The sequence below is a fragment of the Heterocephalus glaber genome, unplaced genomic scaffold (assembly GCF_053883595.1).
Source record: "Heterocephalus glaber isolate CG9 unplaced genomic scaffold, H.glaber_assembly_v1.0 deba00001428, whole genome shotgun sequence".
In the NCBI taxonomy this organism is placed as follows: Eukaryota; Metazoa; Chordata; class Mammalia; order Rodentia; family Bathyergidae; genus Heterocephalus; species Heterocephalus glaber.
In genome coordinates this window covers 4,737,106-4,758,488 of record NW_028258293.1, presented here as the reverse complement: position 1 = coordinate 4,758,488, position 21,383 = coordinate 4,737,106, and the positions used below count along the sequence as shown (strand labels likewise).

Sequence of the window (21,383 nt, the reverse complement as noted above, 5' to 3'; positions counted from 1 at the left end):
CACACCTTTCCCAAACTACTCAGGACCAGGAGTTTCAGGTTTCAGGATTTTTCCCCAGATTTTAGGATTTTTGCAGGGGCATAAAGAGATATCTTTTGGGTAAGACATAAGTCTAATCAGGAAATTCACTTACGTTTCATGTCTTTCTGCTCGTGATTTTGACGTTATTTTTAGTGTGCCTGCACTTTGACTGTAACCGGCACACGAGGTCGGGGTGGAACTGTCTGCACATGGCTTCATGTCAGCGTCACTGAAACGTCAGATTTTGAAGCCTCCTGGATTTTCAGGCAAGGAATGTGTAACCTGTCTATCGTTTGGGCATTGCAGAATCTTAGGACAATAGAGTCACAGGTCTCACCCAGGACAGCAGAAATTCCAAGAGAGGAGGACATGCTTTGCCCGAGTGCGTCTTCCCCAGAGAGCTCATTCTTCCCCTCTCTCGGCGTCCTTGTCCATCAGAACAGCTGCCTACTCTTAGTTTTCTCTTCAGGCAGCTTTCAGAGCTGCATCTTCATTGCAGTAACCAGACAGATCAAACCGAAAGAAAACATCTTGGAAACAGAGCCGTGTCACCCTTCTTCCGCTCAGCCTACTGCTTAACGACCTAAATGCACCGTCACTTTGGGCAGGGTATTGACTGACCCGGGAAGAGGGTGCTGCTGAAGAGGAGTGGGTCGGGGCATCCATGCAGGGGTACGACACTCTTCACACAGGACCAGCCAAGCCACCAGGGAGCGCGAGGTGTAAGTTTTTGTATATTTAGGACATTGAGAGGAAACCTCACAGTCTCCAGTCTTCTCAGGCCTCCAAACCTACCGAAAGTAGGCTAGAGTTGAAAGGTCGCCACTGGTCTCGTCGTCTTGGAATACATCCTGGGCACATAATCTAACAGTGCAGGCCTGTGCTGCTAGCTTTGCCCTGATTTTGATTAAATAACGCGTATTTGTTTTCTGCAGCTGCTGGGATGGTTTCCCACAAGCTGGGTGGTCTAAGACACCAGAAATTTTTTCTCTCCCAGTTCTGAAGGCTCGAAGACCAAGATCAAGATTTTGGTAGAGCTGATTGCTCCTAAGGAACCAAGTCCCAGCGTCCCGTGGGCTGGTCTCTCTCTGACGGTGTCATCACCTGCTGCTCTCCACATGCGTCCTTCTCCTCGTCTTATCAGAACACCCATCGCACCAGACCCTATTCCGGTGTGACCTCATGTTGATGATTGTACTGCAATGACTCCATTTGCAAATAAGGTCACATCGAATTTTAGTTCTTCAATATGTTTTCTTGGGGGGGAAAAAAACCTCAGTACAGGGAACGCTGGGCTGAAATCAGCCGTAGGCTTGCATCCTCGAGGAAGTGTTCACTGGAGAGATAGGTCTCACGGACAGTGTTGGCACTGATTGTGAGCCTGTGTGGGCAGGAGAGGGAATGCTCGGGACATTTATAAGGAGGTAAGAATAGATCCAGAGCAGCAGAGTTTGGGGCAAAGCAGATGGAGGGAACAGAAATCTACCTCTGGCAGTAGTTCCTGAAGAACTCTGGTGGCTGGAGGTCCAGATAGGCCCAGAGAATGAAGACGCTCAAGCGGACCAGTGGAAATTTTTGAATGCTTGGGATCAGCTGCTCCCACAACTCGCGACTCTAGCTTAGGTCTGTCTGTGCACTGTCAAACTCTTGAGTATGCCTGATAACGGACATGATATCGCCATGCTACTCTCCCCCCATAACTCATTAAAGTAAGAGTTGTAAAAGAGAAGATCTAGGGGGGCCAGGAGGGCAGAGAAATCCGAGCAGTCGATGAGGAATGGGATTCTGAAAGTCTATGGAGCTTTATGGGCAACGGGGCTCAGGCGGCATCGCACCGAAGCTACAGGCCCTTGGAGGGGCACCCAGGAGGCGCTCCAGCCCCTGCCGCGGGAGCATTCGCGATTGCTTCATGGCCCAGCGCCTCAGTGGGAGCTGCTGCGCTGACCCCACCCTGCCCACCACAGCAGCTCCTCCTGAGGCCTTGGGACGCAGACTGCACCAGCCGTGTCGCCTCGGGCGAGTCGCTTGACCTCCCGGACACTCGTTTCAACGCCCCCACAGCTCTCTGAGAATGTCTTGCAGAGGTGAATGAAGTCGCGCTTGTGAGCAGCCCGACCTGGCTGCGTCCTCCCCGCGCCCGCTCCTGGCTTGCGGCCTTGGCGGTGGACGCTCACTGGTCCCTCCTCAGGCGGAAGGGCGGCCACTGGGTCGGGGCTCTCGTCCCAGTCAGGTTGGGAAGCGACGCCTGGGAGCTGCCACGCATCACCTCAGCGTGCACGGTGGGGAGTGGAAAGCGTCCCGGGCACCTGTGGACGGGGGACTCCAGCAGTGGCGCCGTTCAGTCCTGTGAAAAGCCTGGAGGTGACTGCACGGATCCCTCCTCTGCCAGATGAGAACACAAAGCTTCAGAGAAATATTTATCTCTGGCCACACAGCTGAATGTTCACAGAGCAGGACAGGCGGTGTATATTTGTGTTTTTGTTTGGATTTCGAGCTTGAGAGAATTTTATGCTTTTAATTGAACTTTGAACATTGTACAAATTAATTTAAACAATGCTAAGTAATAAATGTGTTCTTAATTGATTTGACAATGAAATACAAATTTTGCAGTCTGAAATAAAACAGAAAAATAAAAGTATGCCGACCAAGCTCGACCCAGAGTCCCCTGCCTCATCTTGGAAGAGAGTAGATTGTATTAGAACCATCTTGCCCTGAGATGCAATGAAAGTTTGTAGTTTCTTTTAAGGCTAAGGTTTGCTTTGATCTGTTTGGCAGGGAACCTGAGGTGCCCTGTGCTGGTGCCTCCCGCATGAAGTTCAGTGTGGGCCCTCGCTGCTCAGTGCCTCCAACCTCATTAATCCTCCATACACCATAGCTGCCAGCCTCCCTGCACTTCCTCCCCCGCTGTGTACTGTGCTCCAATACTGGCCGGAAGAGGCACGTGGACTTCACACTTCCATGGTGAGCATTTGGGTACCCATCAGTGTCCTTTGTCTTTGTATAGAGCTGGAAATTGGTACAGGACCCATCCCATGAATGTACTCAGCAAGTTTTTGAATTTAGTTGCTCTATTATGCTGCATTCAAGTGTAAGAACTCTGAGGGTGTTCAGAATAGAAATTCATTTACATATTTATTTGTTTACATCCCACTGTATGCTACAAAGGGTTTAAACTACTTGTGTTAGCAATATAAGTGTTATTCCAGGGAAATTCAAGAGGTTGCTTATCCAAAAGACTGAATGAATCAAGCAGGTATTTATGAGATAATTGCTTCCTTGAATTCTGAGGACAGGCATAGGTATTTTGCTTCTCCCTGATGAGAGCTTACACACAGAGGGACTCATGACTTAGAAGCCAGGAGATTCGGCTCAACAGGCAGGAGCAAATGGAAGTTCTCCAGCTCTTCTTTGGCACCGAGAGGAGAGCTGCTCACCAGATCTCTCTGCGGCTCAGAGAAGCAGAGGCGGCTGGTTTTAACGTGGGCTCTGTTGTCTTCTGGATAAAATCAGTCTCAGGACCGCTTGTGTTTGTCTAGCCAGTGGACACGCCCTGCGTGACTTCACCGTGAGACCACTGAGGCAGGGCTTTCTGGTCAGCCTTCCCCTGCAGCCCAGCAGAGTGTGATGGTGCATGACAGTCATATCAGGGCCAGGCGCCACTTCCAGTGCTGTGACCCCAAAGCCCCCCAGAATGCAGACACAACCAGCAAAGTGGCAGGTTTACATTCCCTTGACCACAACTAATTTTGTAGTCACAAAAAGGAATGAAGGGCTTTGCAGAGACATTAAGCTCTAGGAAAAGCGAACATTTTTTCTTCTGAGCTTGTGAACTGAAATTTATAGTGCATATGTACAATTAGGTGGCTTTAAACCTTGTTGTTTTTCTGATTTTTAAGGTGACGTGTTCTCCTTTCAAAAATGTAGCCTGTTTTAATTGTCACCTATTTTCTGAAAAAAATGGTATCTCACATTTATTTACAACGGTATCATTTAAAAGGTATTTTTGCATTTAATATCTCATCTCCTCCTGGTGAAGATTTGCAAGAGAATGTTGCCTTGTAGTCGCAGATGAAGAAACCGAGGCTTATGAAGCCCACGAAAGTTCCCCGGGACCAGGACCCTCTCCCAGCTCCTGTGCCTCTTCCTTGTTTCTTTTCTTCAGCTGAGTTGCCTTTCTTCTTCCTGTTTCCTGTAAAACAACCCCTTCTCTATTTTACAGGTGGATTATTTCTGTCTTCATGCAAATAAGACAAAAGATAGGGAAGGGTCTCGGAAGCAGTGAAGGAAATCCCACGTAGTACCTACCGCCTTTTGTTCCTGGTTATATCCAAACTTGAAGTTAAGATTTCTTTCCCCCTCTCAAACAGCTGATACCTACCACTTTTTGAGGATTTAGTCCTATAATATTCTCCCCTCCATTTTTATTCACTGCGCATTTGTTCTGACCTTTCTGCTCACATCTCCTCCTGAAGAGCCCAATGCTAAGGAATATCGGGTAACAAGGAGACTGGTGAGCAGGTGGGGACCATGCCTGGCCAGTGAGCAGAACTGGGCGGAAACCACTTCCCCAGACCGGAGGTTTCCACCCCTCGAGGCGCGTCCACCTGGAAGCCCCTCATGTGTACTATGGGAAGTCAGATGACGTCCATTCATTTATTCATTGAGTATTTATCATTTACTGAACATTTGTTTTGTGCTACAAGCTGTTTTTATGCAGAGGATTTAACAACATACAGGGCATTAATCACATCTTTACAGAGTTCACTTATACTGGCAAAGAGAAAAAAACAATCAAACGTGCAGTGGGTTGCACATCTGTGGCCAGGTCTGCATCTGAATCGATGCCAATTACTTCTGCCATTGTGATCGACAGTGTCATGGCTTTCGAGTGGAGCGAGGAAGTGCATGGGGTTCCGATCATGCAGGACAGTGTTCAGCAAGAAGCTGCATTTCCGGGGGCCTCACATCCTGTCTCGCGGTGGACAGTCTATCACATGATTTGCCGCTCTCAGTGGCAAATGTCAAGTTGGGGACCGAGTGCTGGTCTCCCCAGAGAGCTGCTTACGTGGTTAGAGAAGGCCTGGCCTGCTTTTGGAAGCAGTGAATGTGACATATGGAAGTAATTATTGGAACACCTGCAAAGAAATTTCCACTTCTCAAGGTTTGAACAATGAAATGACGGGCACCACACATGTTCCAACCCCACAGCCCTCAATTTCAGTGGGACAGGCTGAGGGGAGCTGCTCACAAGTCTGGTGCAGGACAGTCAGTGCCCTTGAAGATCCATCACTCTATTTGACTGGTGTTAAAGGAAAGATCAGATTTTTTTAAGTCAAGGTGCAATGAGAAGCTGTGAATCAGGCAAAATAAGCGGGATGAACTTCTATGAGCATCACGTTCACATTATCGTAATGTCCGAGGCTGCTGAGAGCCAGTGCTGAAAGTTTTCAACTTATAGTAGTTGGTTTTTGAGTTTTTGGCTTTAGAATAGTACCACAGCACATCCACACACCATTCTGCCTTTTACTTTCAGAACAGCAGTGGGTAAATTTCATGGTCAATCCACGCTTTATTGTAAGATAGGCCCTGTGTTAGATGGTTTTACCCAAAGGCAAGCGAAGGTGAGTGCCCAGAGCAGACCTGAGAAGCTCAGGACGGGCTGTGGTGTTTGGCAGACAGACGAGTCCAGTGCATGGCAACTGTGACACTGTCAGCTCTTGGTACTCATCAGGACGTAGCTCCACTGTAACCCAAGAAGCGCCCATACTTACATGTGTCAGCGACCGTGTAAACTCTGACCTGTCCTTTGTTGTCACCTGCAGGCCTATCCCTGATGTTTTACTGCTTCCCCACCCTTGAGGAGCAACGATACGGGCTGTTCTCCGTCACTCATGGTCCAGCAAGAGGAACCCCTGACATCTCCACCCTGGCCCCTCCGCACGGTGGAGTGGCTCCCTGGAACCACTGATGATGCATCGCAAATTTTGTGATGACCTTCTTATGCTGGTGGATCACACGGAAAATGAGCCTTCAAACAGATGCAGAATTGCAGGTTCCAGGCACACAGCAAAATTTAACTTCTCAGTTGACCAAATACAGCTCACACCAAAACCTGGGCTGAGCGCGTGGTGTTCAGGTCGGAGGTCTAAGGGTCCTATCCCGCCACACGCGCAGACGCACCTGAATGACGCAGACAGCGTTAATGAATGCGCCCATCTCCCGCCCTGTTCTGATCCCGCAGCCCTGCTGCCCCCTCGAGCCTCTCTCCCACAGGAAGGGTCGGGAGCATTAGCGTGCAGGGCTGGAGGGAGCAGAAGCAGCTTTATTGCTAAGGCCGTGGCTGGGCCTCAAGACACTCGAGGTGGCTCCGAGGCATTTGGCAGGAATTGTCCACCTTGGAAACGGCCCGCACCTCGCCAGACCTCTGCAGACCCTGGGCCGAAAGCAAACACAGAGCTCCACGGTGCTTCTGTCCCTTCTGTCCTCGGCCCGGGCTCACTCTGTCCTGTCTTCTGCTCACACGCTGCTTTCTGGCCGCTCTGTACACGGAGAATTCCGCTCAGCCCCACCCACCCCTATTCTTATTCCAATTTTATTAGGTGTGTATTTATTCATTGCTTGTGGGACGAGAGCGTCAGGAAAGCAGAGATTTTGTTTCATTTTGTTTACCACACTCTCCTGAGCCCTTGGAACAGTGCTGGGAACATTGACTGTGTGCGCACAGCGAGTGTTTGTTGAATGACTGACTGACTACGTATTGAATGCATGAATATGAAACAAAGTAGTTACAGTCGTAGCAGGAATCGGCCTCTGTCAGCACGTCTGCAGGCCTGCACTGTGCTGCGTGTTGGCAAATATCATCCCAGCAAGTTCTCCAGCACAGACTCCCCCAGAGCCTGAGAGGAGGAACCAGTTACCTCTCAGCTCACCATTCTCCTGCAGCAGTGTCTGGCTGGGGATCGAGAGGCCACAGCGCCAGAGGGACAGCCCAGAACTTCCCTCCACTGGCAGAGAAGAGGCTCCTTTCTTTCACTCAGAAGCATTTGGTACTGGACAGGGCAGTGGGCATCCCTGTTCTGAGAGCAGACTCAACTCGGGTGAAACCTGCAGGAGCGAAGGCAAAGTACAGTGAAGGAAAGAGCTCGGCCCCTGCTGGCATCATGGAGCTGCAGGGATAAACCTTACCCGAGGTTCATCCTGCTTCTTTCATTTGTACAAACCAATCATTCTCTCAATTCCTGAATCCAGCTTGGGAGGCTTTGTGGCTGCTTGAAGCTGAAAATCTCTTCACTAGTCAGTGCAGACGGTATTGGTAACGGGGAGCTCTCAGGAGTCGGTGATCTTCTGTCCCTTCATTGATAGAGTGAGGATAACACAAGGATAACCTCAGGTTTGCTGTGGAGCATAAGAGACAATGCAGAGAGAAGCACCGAGCTCAGGGCCCAAAGCTGGCCATGGCCTGGTACCAGCCACAGGGCATTGCCACAGAGCAAAGACAGAGGACTGTGGTTTGGTCAGAGTGAGATACCCATGCATTTCTCCTCCCAGGGGAACATTTAGACTCCTCTGTTAGCCCTGAGGAGTATACTGATCTATCGTTGACATGGTAGCCCGCTAAGCTCTCCAGTGAGCGTCTAGAATCTAACAGACAAGACAGCATCTCAGTGTTCTCTGTACCTGGGGCCCAGCATTATGCCAAGCATGTGTTTCATGGAGACTTGTTGAACCAAAGAATTCACTTGTGAAAAAGGCACTCAGAGAAGGAGAGAGATAAAAGGCCAAACGTTAGGAAATATATAACCAATGAACTGAGTGTCAGAGAAAGGCGGGACCAGAGTTCGGGTGAAAGGCACAGCCCAGGGAAGGGGAGAGGTTAATAACAAGCGGAATTCAGTTTCTGTCCCCAAAGGACTCCTATCATGTTTCTTTTAGGCCATGCACACATCCAGGCACTAAATATTTCCTAATGATTATGACCTCAGCAAACCCTAGGAGTCACATTTGTACCTGAAACAATATCACAATGGACTTGCATCCAGAGGGTTAGGACTGATAGGTCTCCCACCACCTCAGCAGCTATTAGGTATAGTTGCTGCCCTCTTCCTATGGTGCCTTGCCCCTCCCCTGTGTGACATCATACCAAGATGGTTGCTCCCACCAAAGAACAAACCCTTCTTCCCAGCATGCCCCTGTTCCCACCTAGAGAGTAACCTAATACTCGCTCACCTCCTACCACCTAGTGACATCACCGGCTCCTCCATTCCCTAGTCACTACCTCAGTCAACCCCGCCTCAGCCCCTACAAACCCCACCCCAGTCTCTATAAAAGACTCTCCCTGCCCTGGCCATATTGCTTTTGTCTCTCCTTTGTTCAGAGACAGCCCGGCAGATCTATTCCCCTAATAAAGGCTTGTTGTGGCCTGGTCTGGTCTTGGTCTTTGGCCCTCTTACCTGACAAGGACCAGGGTATTTATGTTGCAGATTTAACTGAATATAACTTTTTAAAGAGACCTCTAATGTGTTAATCTTCACTACATGACACAGGCTTGCGGCGATGGGACAGCTCCAGTGGAAAAGAGAAACGAGTCGCTGAAGGTCCCAAGTTACATCCACAAAAAGAGCAGTAAGTGTCTTGACACGCTCTTGTACTTTTAGAAATATTTCATTGTTTCGTCTTCACCAAAATCTTCATTAGGGGAACAAAGTATGCATTGTTCTTCCTTTTGAGCATGGATTAGTCATGGATTAAGTGATTTGGAGAACCGCATGCTCAACAATGCCATTGTTTCTGAGTTGGGCAGCGGAGATCTCATCCCAAGCACAGGGTGACCCCAGGGCCTTGGAGATAAATGAGGCCAGAGTTCTACCCTCAAGGAAATTATGTTTCTATGACATCAGCTAATTGGAATGCATCTATAATCAGGTTTAAGGAGAAGGAAGGCAAATACATAGAAGAAGGTAAGGTCATCTTGGGGTTCTGCCTTTTTAAAAGTTTACTTTTACTACTACACATGATTGCCTTCACAGTGGGGAGTTGGTATATTACATAGCACATCTGAATTCTTTCATCCCCTTGTTTCCTTCTGCATTTTTATAGCAGTGCAGGCTGCCCTGGGGTGATCTACCTCAAGGCCAATGGTCCACACACCAGTGCTCCCACGTAACCTGCCCAGGCTGCATCTGGGGAGATGAGCTCCCCTTCCCAGAGATCTGAAATGCCCACGAACTGCCCTGAGCGAATCCAAGAGGAGCAGGTGCATGGATTGGCGGGGTTGTCCTCCCTGCACCTTTCCTGGTGTGCACTGGATATCGGTTTCTAATCTCACCGCGTGCAGGACGTGGTCGTGTTGCTAAAGGGAATTTAGATGTTCTTTGTCAAATCTTCCTGCAGCTGCTCCTGTCCTCTTCTGCACTCTCCCTTCCAATTGCCACGGTTCCTGCAAAGAGGATGCGTCCCTTAGGGAGGCAGAAAGCTGTGGCAGGCTGTGTGGTCAGCATTTTGCAGAGCACCATGGTAGAAGAAAGCTCTGGTTTCTAAGCTGTACTGGATAAAGCTCGAGAAGACACAGATAAAAAAACCATGTTAGCTACTTTTCTCTCATTGCTGAGACAAAATACACAACACCCAAAGTTAAAGAAGGAAAGGTTTATTTGGCTCACAGTTTGTAGAGGTTTAGTCCATAAGCGGCTGGCTCCAAAGGGGCAACAGTTCATGGCGGTGGAAGACAGCAAAAGCAACAAGAGACCTTAACAATGTCTTTCTGCTCCTTTTATTTTATCGAGACTACTGGGATTAGGGCAGTGCCAAACCATCACTCCCTTGTAGTGGTTTAGTAATCACACGCCCTTAATCCTAGTATCATACACTCTAGATTCACCAAACCCTAACAAACCATAAAAGCAAGCTCTTGGGGAAATGCATTGGCAAAGCTGCATATTCAGTGGAAAGCTCCTGGAAGAAGCAGCAGACATCCTAGTGGGAGTGCTGTGTGTGACTGGCCTGAGGGAGGCCAGAAGGAAGACACAGATGGTTGCAGTAAGGGGCTGGCTTTAGCAGTGCCTAGTGGTGACAGAACACCTGTGCGCCGTGTGCACTGTGGGCCAGGCATTGTGTTAGTGCTTTACTTAGGCCATCCATACCTACTCTAACTGGATCCAAGACAATTCCTTCTGATCTCTATGGTTATTATCATAATTGTATGGATAAAGATAGCAAGATTCAGAGAAGTAAAGTCACTGCCCAAGATTACATGGCCAGAACTCAAACTCATGTCTTTCCAATTGACTTTGTTCTACCACCTCTTTGGTGGGGAAAAACTAGAAACTGATAACAGAATCCATAATCAATCTTTTATGATCTGTTGTGTGTATGCTGTTGTGGTTGCAAGTTATGCAATATGGCTTTTATTCCATAGAGTGCCCTCAATTATTTATTTTTAAAAAGTCTTTTGTCCTTTCATAAAATATACCTGTAAAGAATACCTGCAATAATTCTGGAGATAAAAGACAAACATAAAAATTTCAGTAAGTAACTAGAAACCATTAAATTTAGAACATTGCTTATTTTCAAAAGAAACAACTAGAAACTCAAGAACTGAAAAATGTAATAATGAAAATTAAAGTGCGAAAGATGGATTTAGCAGCAGTAAAAGTTTGAAAATACAGGGAGAAAGGTACTTAAATATATAGGAGGTTTAGCATGGATTTAATTAAAGTTTCAGAAGGAGAAAAGAGAAAGGGCAGAGGTCATAAAATATTTCTTTGCTGAGATGTACATTGGTTCTTCATATTTTTCCTTTTCTGAAACCGAGATGTGTCGTAGAATTGAAGACATCTTACTTTTACTAAAGCTGGGCAGCAGTTACCAATTATCATTGCCTGTGTATTTGTAAGTATCATATGTGCAGCCATGTGGGTCACTGTTTTGCAAGAAAATCCCAGAGACAGCAAGGAAGAACTTTATTTCACTCTCCATGAAATAGTTATGGGAAGGAGAAATTGCTACTGTGCTACCTCCACAGATTCAGATCCCATAACATTAATGGCCTTTAAATCCTTTATGGAATCTTTGAGGAAGTTCTTCACACAGACAGTAGCCAAGAAGTGACCCTGAGATTTGGATACATCTTTGACACTTTCCTCATCCCTGAGACACAGTATGTGTCAATTTAAAGGAAGAGAGATTTATTTGGGCTCACAGTTTACAAGTTTCAGTCTTCGCATGGTTGGCAGCATGTGTAGAGGGCGAAAGCTGCTTACATCACAGTGGCCAGGAAGTAGTCAAAGGAGGAGCCTGAGAGGGAGATGAACCCTTCCAGGTCAGCTCCCAGTGACTCACGTGTCCCAGCCAGACCCCACCCCTACAGCAAGTCAGTCATAATCCAATCATCTTCCGAACGCCTGAGGCTTTGGAGGCCATGTTAGATCTAAACCATGAAAGATTCCTTGTGGGAAGAAGTTTTAAGAATACCTGTGTAGCAATCTGTTTCATGTGTATTTTCTTTGTTTGGTGCTGTGATGGTGAATTTTATGCATCAACTTGTCTGGACCATGTGGGCCAGATGTTTAATTGAACATTATTTTGGAGATTTCTGGGAGGATGTTTCCGAACTCTGAGGAAAGCGAATTACTTTCCACAGTTTAGGTGGGCCTTGCCAGTCCATCGGAAGCCGAAACAAGAAAAGTCAGACTTCCGCTGAGCAAATGGGAATGTTCCAGCAGTCTTCCTCCGTACTGTGGCTGTGTCTTTTCCCAGAGTCCTGCCCGTCAGCTTCCCCACTGGACTTCAAACTTGACAAGACTCTGCAATCATGTGAGCCAACTTCATAGATTGGATCTCTCCCCCTTCTCTCAGTAGAATGAACATACATCATTGTATATAACGACCTATATACATATAACACATTTTTTCCTAATAAAAAATAATAGCAACAAGTATAAGATGATTCTTAAATGACAAGAATACATGTCAGAATTTATTTAATTGGCCATAGGTTTGTTTTTTTCATTTATTGGTTATATAAATTAATGGTGCCAGTATATTTGATGATATTGTGAATGTAATTGAAATATTATATTTAAGAGATAATGGTTGAAATATTTCTCTAACTGATAAAGACCTCAAACTACAGAGAGGGAGAAAGGAAACCACAAAGTATCCAACCCCAGAGAAAAAGAGATTATCTTTAAAGCAGTAACAGTGGGGCTGTCACTGACTTCCACAAAGCAAATGCTTAAATTGTTCAGTGATGTCATGATGTGCTTACGGAACATGCTTGCCAACCTAGAATTCTGCAACCTGTAAAATATTCATCCAGAATACAGGTGGGGGCTTTCCTCAAGATAGCTCACCCTATGCCCTCCAGGGTACTTTTATCCTGCCTTGTCCTCTTGCACTTGGCCCAAGTCCACTCTGCAGAGCCAGTTTCTCTTCACTTTTACATTTGCAAATAACCTTTTCCAGTGTTTTTTAAAAAACAGAACAAAGGTGGGGTTAGACAGTCTCAGGAAACGAAACCACAGAATTCACAATAAGATCTGTTTCAAAAAATTTTTTTTTAAATTCAGGTTAGAAGAGTCTCTGGGGGCAGCCTGGAAATATAGGAAGAAAGCAACCAAAATGCAAGCTGATAGAACGAAATCCCAATAAACATGCGGTGTAAAGCTAGCAGTCCCATTGGAGGGTTACCATGGAGCAAATTCACGGGGGCAGCAAAGGAGATGAGCTGAGTGGTATGAAAAGTGTAGGGGTGCTGTCACCGGAAGGAGGCAGAAATATCAAGTCCTGCTTGATCCTGGTAAGCCACATACATGCTCTAATTTCTAGTGTAGTCACCAGTAGAGAAAAAGGACACACATTCAAACTAATGGAGAGAAATGTAACAACAAAAATCCCAAAGAAAGCGACAGAGGGGGAAAAGAAGTATAGAAAAGGTAACACAGATAGAAAGGAAATATTGAATTAAACCATATGAAATTTGGGTGTAAAGGAAAAACAAATGTTTGAATATTGACAGTTTCACATAATTCAGCCTAGAGTATAATATGGACTTCAGCCCAGATATATAACAAATAACGGTAACTCTGGTGGCAGACTTTGTATCGGCAGCTCTCAAAGGCCAGAAAACAATGGCCTCAAAGCAAATGGCCTTTCTCAAAGGCCAGAAAAGACACTAGGTATGGATTTCCATCCTCAGCCAAACGAGTCAGGCCAAGTCAGTATGGATTCAGTATGTTTACTGTCCACACATCACCCATTTAACAATTACTCCAAGAGAAACAGTAGCAAAAAAAAAAAAAAAAAAGATCCAAGCAGATAGAATAACATGAAATGCAATAAATAGTGGCAGTTGGTATAAACTAAGACGTGAACAAAGACATAGAATGAAAATAAGAAACGTTGCCTGGAAGATGCCTTGTCAAATGGCAGCGTTTGAATGAAGAGCATTGTTTCTCCACTGTGACTGCTTTGCCCAGGGGAAATCTGGCATTGTTTATGAAGACTTTTAGTTGGTACAAAGGAAGTGATCGGAACAGGTTTCTGGTGAGCAGAGGCAGGAATGCGGCTCAGCAGCCCGCACAGCGCAGCAGGGCTCTTTGGAACAGAGGACAAGGGCCCACTGCTCAACAGAGCCTAGGTTGAGCAATTCTGCCCTGCGGTCCACATTTCCTTACATCAAACCAGGTGACTTAGTTCTGTATCATAACATCTATAATTATAACAATAACAGCAATAATTATAGTGGTAATTATCATATGGAGAGTCCTTAGGATTATGCAACAGAATAAAACACTTATTCTATAATAATATAATTAAGAAAGATTGATGTTGAAGGGGGGAAGGATGGAAGGACATGCACACTACAGATCACTTGGGCATCTTGCTAAACTACAGGTGTTTTATAGGTGAGGTCTAACATGTTCCATTTCTAATAAGCTCCTAGGGGTTTTTTCCCCCTGCCTGGAAACTTAATATTTTTCTTTCATTGTTGGTGGTTTGATACTTCAGCAGGAAAAATTCCACAACAAAATCTTATTGATCACTTACTTAACGTGTGGTGTGATTATCTGAAGAGAAAATTAAGCAGCTGTATATCACTGAAGCCCTCTTGGTTAGTTTTCAATAACTAGCAAGCAAGAAATAATGCTGAAATGCTTCTCCTTCCCACTGCTTCCTTAGGGTTGTTTTCCTTGCCCTTTTGAAGAAGAATGAGAGGCTTTTGATGGCTTTGTGTTTTGATTTTGTATCTATCTCTGGTTTGGATTCCTCTCTGGCCGGAGTTCATTCACATGACTATGTGGATGTAAAGACATTCATTTATGCCTTGATTTTCTAACATTTAGTTATCACTTACTAGTGCCATATTCTTTTAAGGGCTGGGATCACAATGGTATGTAAGCCATACAGTCTGGTTGGAGTGCTTCTGAGACTGCTTTTGCTTTTTTGAGAAAAAGAGGTACAGCTGGGGAAAACATTGCACCTTCCCTTTTTTTTTTCCCTTGCCTTGAACCTAAGGAGTGACCAGAAAAACAAAACAAAACAAAAACAAAAACTAGAGCATTGTGAAGAAAATATCCCTGAACATTGCTGATCTGGAGTGAACTGTAGCAACTGACTCTTGGTTTCTAGTTCTGTGAGGAAGCGAGTCCCCCTTCATTAAGCTGTCCGAGTTGGGTAAGCTCTTCTTTGCAGCTGCAGGCATTTCTGAGTAATATAGCATATGCAAACAATCAGGAACAGGCTATTTCCCAGTGACGTTATCAAGTCCTTGTAATAAAGGTTAATGATCCTGTGTGGCAGATTTTATATTAAGCATAAGTGGTAAATTGACGACAAGATATGGGACTTTTTTGCTTTCAAAAACAGAGCTAGAACTGATGAACCAGTTTCAGTAGTTCAGATTTGGATCCAACATAAACTAGAACTTTCTAAAAATTAATATTCCATTAGTGGCATGTGCCAGCTCGCAAAGAGATTGGTTTCTTATTCATTAAAAAATTTCACGAAGAATTAGGAATGCTATGCAAGGGATTCCTGCACTGCATGTAGAGGAAGACATGGAGAGAAACTCATATTTCTTCTTACCCTAAGGGCCTAACATTAATTTTCGACAATGAGAGCCTGTGAGACTGTAAGAAATAAATATTTTGTGTTTGTTTCTGGCACAGAGCTTCTAAAACTGTTGGAATTTCCTAAGTGTTAAGAGCGATCCCTGTGAATGGAAGATTTTGTTGCTCAGAACAAGCCCCTTCCAACCACACCTGAGCTTAGTTTAATGAGGTGACTTTTGGAAAGTCCCGGATAACCACAGGATGGGAGGGGGTAGTTGCCAGGGAACCAAACACGTGATTAGAGGGGAGGGTTGAGGGCCTGAAGATTGTCTTAATCATCAATGGCTGAAGGTTTAATTGATCATGCCTCCTTTATCAAAATCGAGGAGGGTGTGGATGGTTTCCAGGTTGGTGAGCACATGTGGCTGGTGTGTCTCGAGGGTATGTGGGCGCTCCATGCTCCCTCTCTCTGGTCTGGCTCAATGGGTCTCTTCCTTTCAGGTTTTCCTGAGTTGTGTCTTCACAATAAATGGGTAAATATGAGTGTTTCCAGAAGTTTCCTGAGCTGCTAGCAATGATCACACATGAAGAGGAGGTCATGGGAACTCCAGCTTGCAGCCAACATGGGCAGATGGAGAGGTGGGGATCCACTAGTTGTGACTAGGGCCCGAGGCCGGAGGTAGTCTTGGGGACTGAGCCCTTAACCTGTGGGCTCTGCACGAATCTGGGTGGTTAGTGTCATAACTGAATTGTAGGATATCTAGCTGGTGCCCTGAGAGGTGGGGAATTGGTTAATGTGGGGAAAACTTCCACCGACCTGTGTCAGAAGCGAAGTATGGAGGGTGCAGTCAGGTGAGTTGAGACTGGAGAGAAATAGGATTCTCCTTTTTGAGAAAACGGGAGTTTCTATACAGGATCAAAATTTAAAAATGTTTTAAATCAAAAACTTTAGAACTGGTAAACCTCAAAAATCAAATGACCAGAGTACTTCAGTTCCTCAATTCTAATTGAGATTATACAGGACAAAAACAATGGTAATTTCACCATATTTCCACTCTTTAAAATGAAGTATTTACATACAGTAGGCAATTATTTTTTCTTTCTCTATAGGTCAATAAGCATAGGAAAATCAAATTTAGTAAGCAATCTAGACTCTTAAATATATTGACAGTGTAAATGTACATAGGACTAATAAAAGCTGTCTACCAGAGATGTGAGATGAGTTTTAATCCAGCACATAAAAGGAACTCTGCACTTTTTAGCTAAAAATATCCTGTAAATAATTATAGTTATAACTCTAGGTGATTATTTCATAATCTTGACAATATAGGAAAGTCTAAAGTGTTAAGATGTGATTTTAAAAAAAATTTCAACCAAAGTTAAGATTTAAAAATAATCAATTCAATGTTGAGGGCTGAAATGAAATACTTGCCATGAGTGCATAGCCACATCACCTTCTGCCCACACAGGGGATGGCACACGCCTCTCGGTATACGGCTCACCTAGGAGATCCGCAACAAGTGATCCAGGCTGTCTGGGAGAGTTAGAACATATTTCAAAAGATGATCGTAAGGAGTCACTTTTTAATTGCTAGTTGAAAACTTCACTGTGCAATTTATACCAGGTTTGCATTGCATTGCCAAAGATGAAGCAGTCTGAGCCCCTCTGGGGAATGCCAGTGTGAACTATCTCAGGGTCTTCAATTAGATGCATCGAGCACAACCAAACACAGGACCAGGTGCTGTGTTAGGCACTGAGGTAAAAAGTGAACGGGAGGGAACAAGAACAGTGTGATCTTGGACTTCATAGAGCTCCCAATCTGGTTGCCACGAAGATACCACAACTAAAATGCAATGGGAGTTGAAATTATTAGTGCCTGTATATTCCTTTGACATTGAACTCAGGGTGTCTTAGTCATTTTCCGAGACTCGATACCTGACAGCTGTGACTTAAAGGAGATTTACTTTGGCTCACAGTTTTAGTCCACAGCGGGCCAGCAGGGAGGCGTGTGGAAGGGTCTGGTGGAGGGGCGGCGCTCACATCATGGCCCACTGGAAGCAGAGAGGGAGGGGAGGAGGAGCCGGGGAGGGCCATACCCCCTTCCAGGCCACGTCCCAGGGATGCTCTCCTTGGACCAGAACCGTCTCCAGCGGCAAGCTTGGCCATAATCCCATCATCTCCCAAGCACACAAGGATTCAGGGGCTGCTTTAGACCTATACCAGAACACAGCAGTTTCTGCCAAATACTTACAGTAGCACAAAATTATTAGATGATTTGATCTGATTTTAGTTAAATAAGAGAATAAAATATTTCTAAGCTTTATGTATAAAAGTTAAATCTATAATAAGGACCAAATGGAACTTTTCAGTGTGATTGCCTAATGAATATTTATGAGTATTTTTCTGCTGTGTGTTTTGTTTTCATCTAAGCTATAGGCAGTTTCATGTTTGCTTCAATGCTGCCTTTCTATTTTCTTTGACATTGTTAACCAGTTATGAATGCCTTAGCAGTATGCAGCTCTGGATAGCCTGATTCACTCTTTCACAGAGACAATGTCTGAATACAAAAGATCTCATTTGCTACAGGTGGGGAGCTAATCCTACAACTGGCTTTATCAATATAATAGTCTAAAGAATTGATTATTCAGGAACAAGTTTCTTTCCCTTCAACCCCAGGAATTTTCTAATGATACTTCCAATTGAAAAATATTGTAAATCCAAACCACTTTCATTGCTGAGTCATGCTATGTTATGCAATATTATGTTACATCCCATCTGGCATTAGATAATATGCTAGAATGTAGAATCTCTAATTGTCATCTGAATTGTTTTAGGTATAGATATATTTTAAGGTGCTATCTATAACAGGATCTATCTTGCAAATGTGTCCTATAGATAGCCCTTTCAATGACCACTAAAAGGTAAATATTTGTAGCACTCATTGTACTAAATGTGCTTTTCCCATCCAAGTGTTAAAAATTATTGGCATTCATTTGACGAACTTGTTAAGCTTCTAAAATTTTGTACCAGCAAGTATCTGGAGTATGCCTTGAAGCAATTTCTGTTTATAGACAAAGTCTGTAAGATACCCAAATACCACTGTGATGTTTACAGTTTATAAAAGAATTAAATATCAAGTCCTTTTTGGTGTGCATTTCTAAATGAGCATTAAATGAATTGGGGGAGGGCCAGGGATTTAGCTCAGTGGTTTTGCTGCCTGCTGCACAAGTGCAAGGATCCGAGTTCAATACCCGGAACAACAAAAAATGAATTGGGGGAAAAACTAGAAAACTTTCGCATCTGGCACGTGCCCACTGAACAATTACTTTCACCTTCCCTTTTAAAGCCTACTTTCAGTGGCAGGGGGACTTTCTAATGGTCATTACAGGCATGGCTGGGAATTAGTTTACTTCTGTAAATGAATTTCACCTGGAAATGTCAATTCTGTACCGTCGACTGCATCGTCTTGGGCATATGAGCAGTGAGCTGAACAATGACAGATGGTGTTCCAGCTAATCCAGGAGTTCCAGCTAATTCTGAGAGCCACTGCTTCCCACTACCCTTGGTTAAAAATGAACATCTAATAGTAGGGTGTGTGTGTGTGATGAAACGTACTCAATACCTAGAAAAGAGGTTGAACATCGCGAACTATTATCCATAATTTTTTCTGGGAGGGGGAATGAGTCAATCGGGGCATTGTGATGACTTCTAAATAAACCCAGTTCATTACACCATTTCTCTTGCCAAATTAAACTCAAGCACTAGGGAGCTGGTTCACAGGAACAATCACTGTTTCAGGATTTCCAACCACAAAGGAGGGCTAACATGTCCACAGGGTTTATTTCACTTGGTTCTCAAGGTCTGTCTTTCCAAATCTTCCTGTGAAATGGAGAAGAGAAATGGTGTATTTTCTGACGGGCTAAAAGACCTTGGGCTTGACTCAGTATTTGTGTTGGTTTTGGATGCAGGAGGCCCTGGATTGTCCCAACCTCTCCCTGAAAAAAATCTTCAGTGTTTAAAAAAGAGCACTTTTCAATGGCCTGGTACCACAAGCAGCTAATTAGCTATTTAGGCTTCTGCCACTGCTTCAAAGCAGAAAAGGTCGCAGAGGCACTGTGCTTGGACTGTAGGCTTTGGAAGCAAGAGTTACAATCATGGACTGTCAGTGCTCGGCAGCAAGGTGAGTCCCAACTGCCTGAATGATTTGTACCTATGGGGAACGTCTCAGGGTGGCTTTATTAAGTACAGCCAAATAGATGATGCGGACAGAAGCATCGGCTTGGAGTTAAAAACTGATTTTGGAAAAGTCCCCCTGAAAGATGGCCAAGATACCTAGGCCTGCGACCGCAACTGCGGCGGACGCTGCACTTTCTCGAAAGCACCACGCACATCTTTTCAGTGCCCTGTCTCCTCTGGCTTCACCGCTCCTGTGCGTGACACTCACCAATACTGGTGCCGGGTCTTTTTTTCTTTTTACTTCAGAATCGTGGGAGGGATTCTGCAGCCAGAATCATGAAAGAATCAAGTTTGTGAACCAAAGTCCGCTGTACATTAGAAAAGATGGAAGAATGGTAATAAGTGAAAATTAATGCGATTTAATAAGATAAAAGGGCGAAGACAGAAATGTAAAAAGTGTACATGACAGTAACGTAAAAATGAAAAAGGACACCACTGACCCCTCCAATGAAAGTGTGTCTGAGCTGGGATGGAAATCCGTGAACATGCAGTAGATGCAGTCATGCAGAAGGAACAACTGTGTGAAGATTCTTCTACCTCATACTTTCTCAATCAGATGTTAAACAAAAAAGCCCACTAAAAGGTTTAAAATGTCACGATTCATTTCATAGGGTTGTTTGCTTTGGTGTGAAGGTTCTGATGCTAGACAGAATTACAAGTGCAAACACAAGTTTGTTGTATTCAGCAGAAAAACAGGCCAGATAAGGCAGCTGGACAAGGCTGCAGTTCCACGTAATCCCCATAGCAGCAGGAATGGCTTAGAATATTTTCTCATTATTATTAAGCAGCCTATGAATTATTTTCTGATTTGGTTCTGGTACCATATGTCCTGATCTAGTCTGAAATACAAATATACAGAATCCACATTTTATACAGAATAATAGCATATGTAAGGGGTAGTAATCAGAGGAGAATCAAACACTTTAAAATCTACATCTTTAATGTATCAAGTAGCAAGGAACAATATTAGCATTTTATTCATTACACACATTTAAATAATATTTACAACAACTTTATGGACAACCTTTATCTACATTTATACATCAAAGGTATTTCTGGAAAATAAAATACATACATGTATGAGTAAAATACAGCATGGAAATGTCACAGAATGTCTTGGACTATAATTTTACCATTTCTAAGTTTTCTTTATTTAAAAACTAACAAGGGTAATTTAATAAGGGTAATTTAACTATTGTTTCCTAACTCACCCTCCTCAACTTGTTACAGCACCAGCCTGTTATAAAAGTGAGTGGCCACCATGCTGAGTTGGGAATTTTAAAGGGAACAAATATTTCAGAAGCCTAAAACATAAGCTTTTCCATTGAAAAGTCATATTTACTTAAAGTACCAAAGAAGACAGTTGCATTTTCTGCTTGCTGAAGACATGTGGTAAACGGCTCTACAGGACAGGTCTCTGTCGAGGTTTGAAACACTTCTGGGAGGACACTAACAAATCCCTTCAGAAGCAGACTGGATCAGTTTCGCCATCCTTGACTTTGAAGTGACTTATCTTAGATTTCCTTTTGAAATGTTTCTTCCAAATTTTCTAACCATGTTTGAGTTTATTTTATGGATGGTTTTATTCTGCGCTAGAGAAAAAAAGATACAGAAATATAGTACAAGGATAGAAATGAGTTTTCACCATTCAACTTATTTATTAAAAATTATACCCAAAGGATGGAAAATTTACTCTTTAAACAATTTAAAATACAACAAAGACACATTATATCTTGAGCTTAAAGGCTGATGGCCAAATTCCATGACACGTGTGTACACACAGGTATCAGGTGAAGTCCTGAATAAATGCTACACTCACTCACTCTACATGTCTCTTCCCTTCTTTCTTTCACAAGCAATTGTTTTCATTCTTTGGATTCTTTCCACTGGGCTTTCAAACTTTGATGATGACCCTGGACCCCATCCAGTGCTGCCATCACACCATCAAATGACCTCTTCTAACTGTGTATGCATTTTCCTGGTCACCTTAGCTTTGGAGGCACACAGTTTCCTGACACTATTTCTTCTTTCTGTAACTGCTCAGCCAACAATGGTGGGCTTCTTTACCAACCGATG

General features: G+C 44.2%; 1 protein-coding gene and 1 long non-coding RNA gene across 5 annotated transcripts in view; both read right to left on the bottom strand.

Moving 5' to 3' along the window:
• Positions 1-6,246: 6,246 nt before the first annotated feature.
• LOC110350533 (uncharacterized) lies at positions 6,247-7,930 on the bottom strand. Its single transcript, XR_002397148.2, has 3 exons — positions 7,699-7,930; positions 7,207-7,416; positions 6,247-7,125 (listed from the first exon to the last, which is right to left on the bottom strand). It is a non-coding gene; the product is annotated as an uncharacterized LOC110350533 (long non-coding RNA).
• Positions 7,931-20,227: 12,297 nt separating this feature from the next.
• Kif18a (kinesin family member 18A) overlaps positions 20,228-21,383 on the bottom strand; it is a 57,308-nt gene continuing 56,152 nt past the window's right edge. For 3 of the 4 annotated variants that reach the window (XM_087211508.1, XM_004851584.3, XM_004851583.3), the window contains exon 17: positions 20,228-20,899. In XM_087211508.1, coding sequence (XP_087067634.1) covers positions 20,817-20,899 — 83 coding nt within the window. In that variant the 3' untranslated portion in view covers positions 20,228-20,816. The remainder of the gene's footprint in view (positions 20,900-21,383) is intronic. The other variant, XM_021263954.2, reaches the window with a different exon arrangement.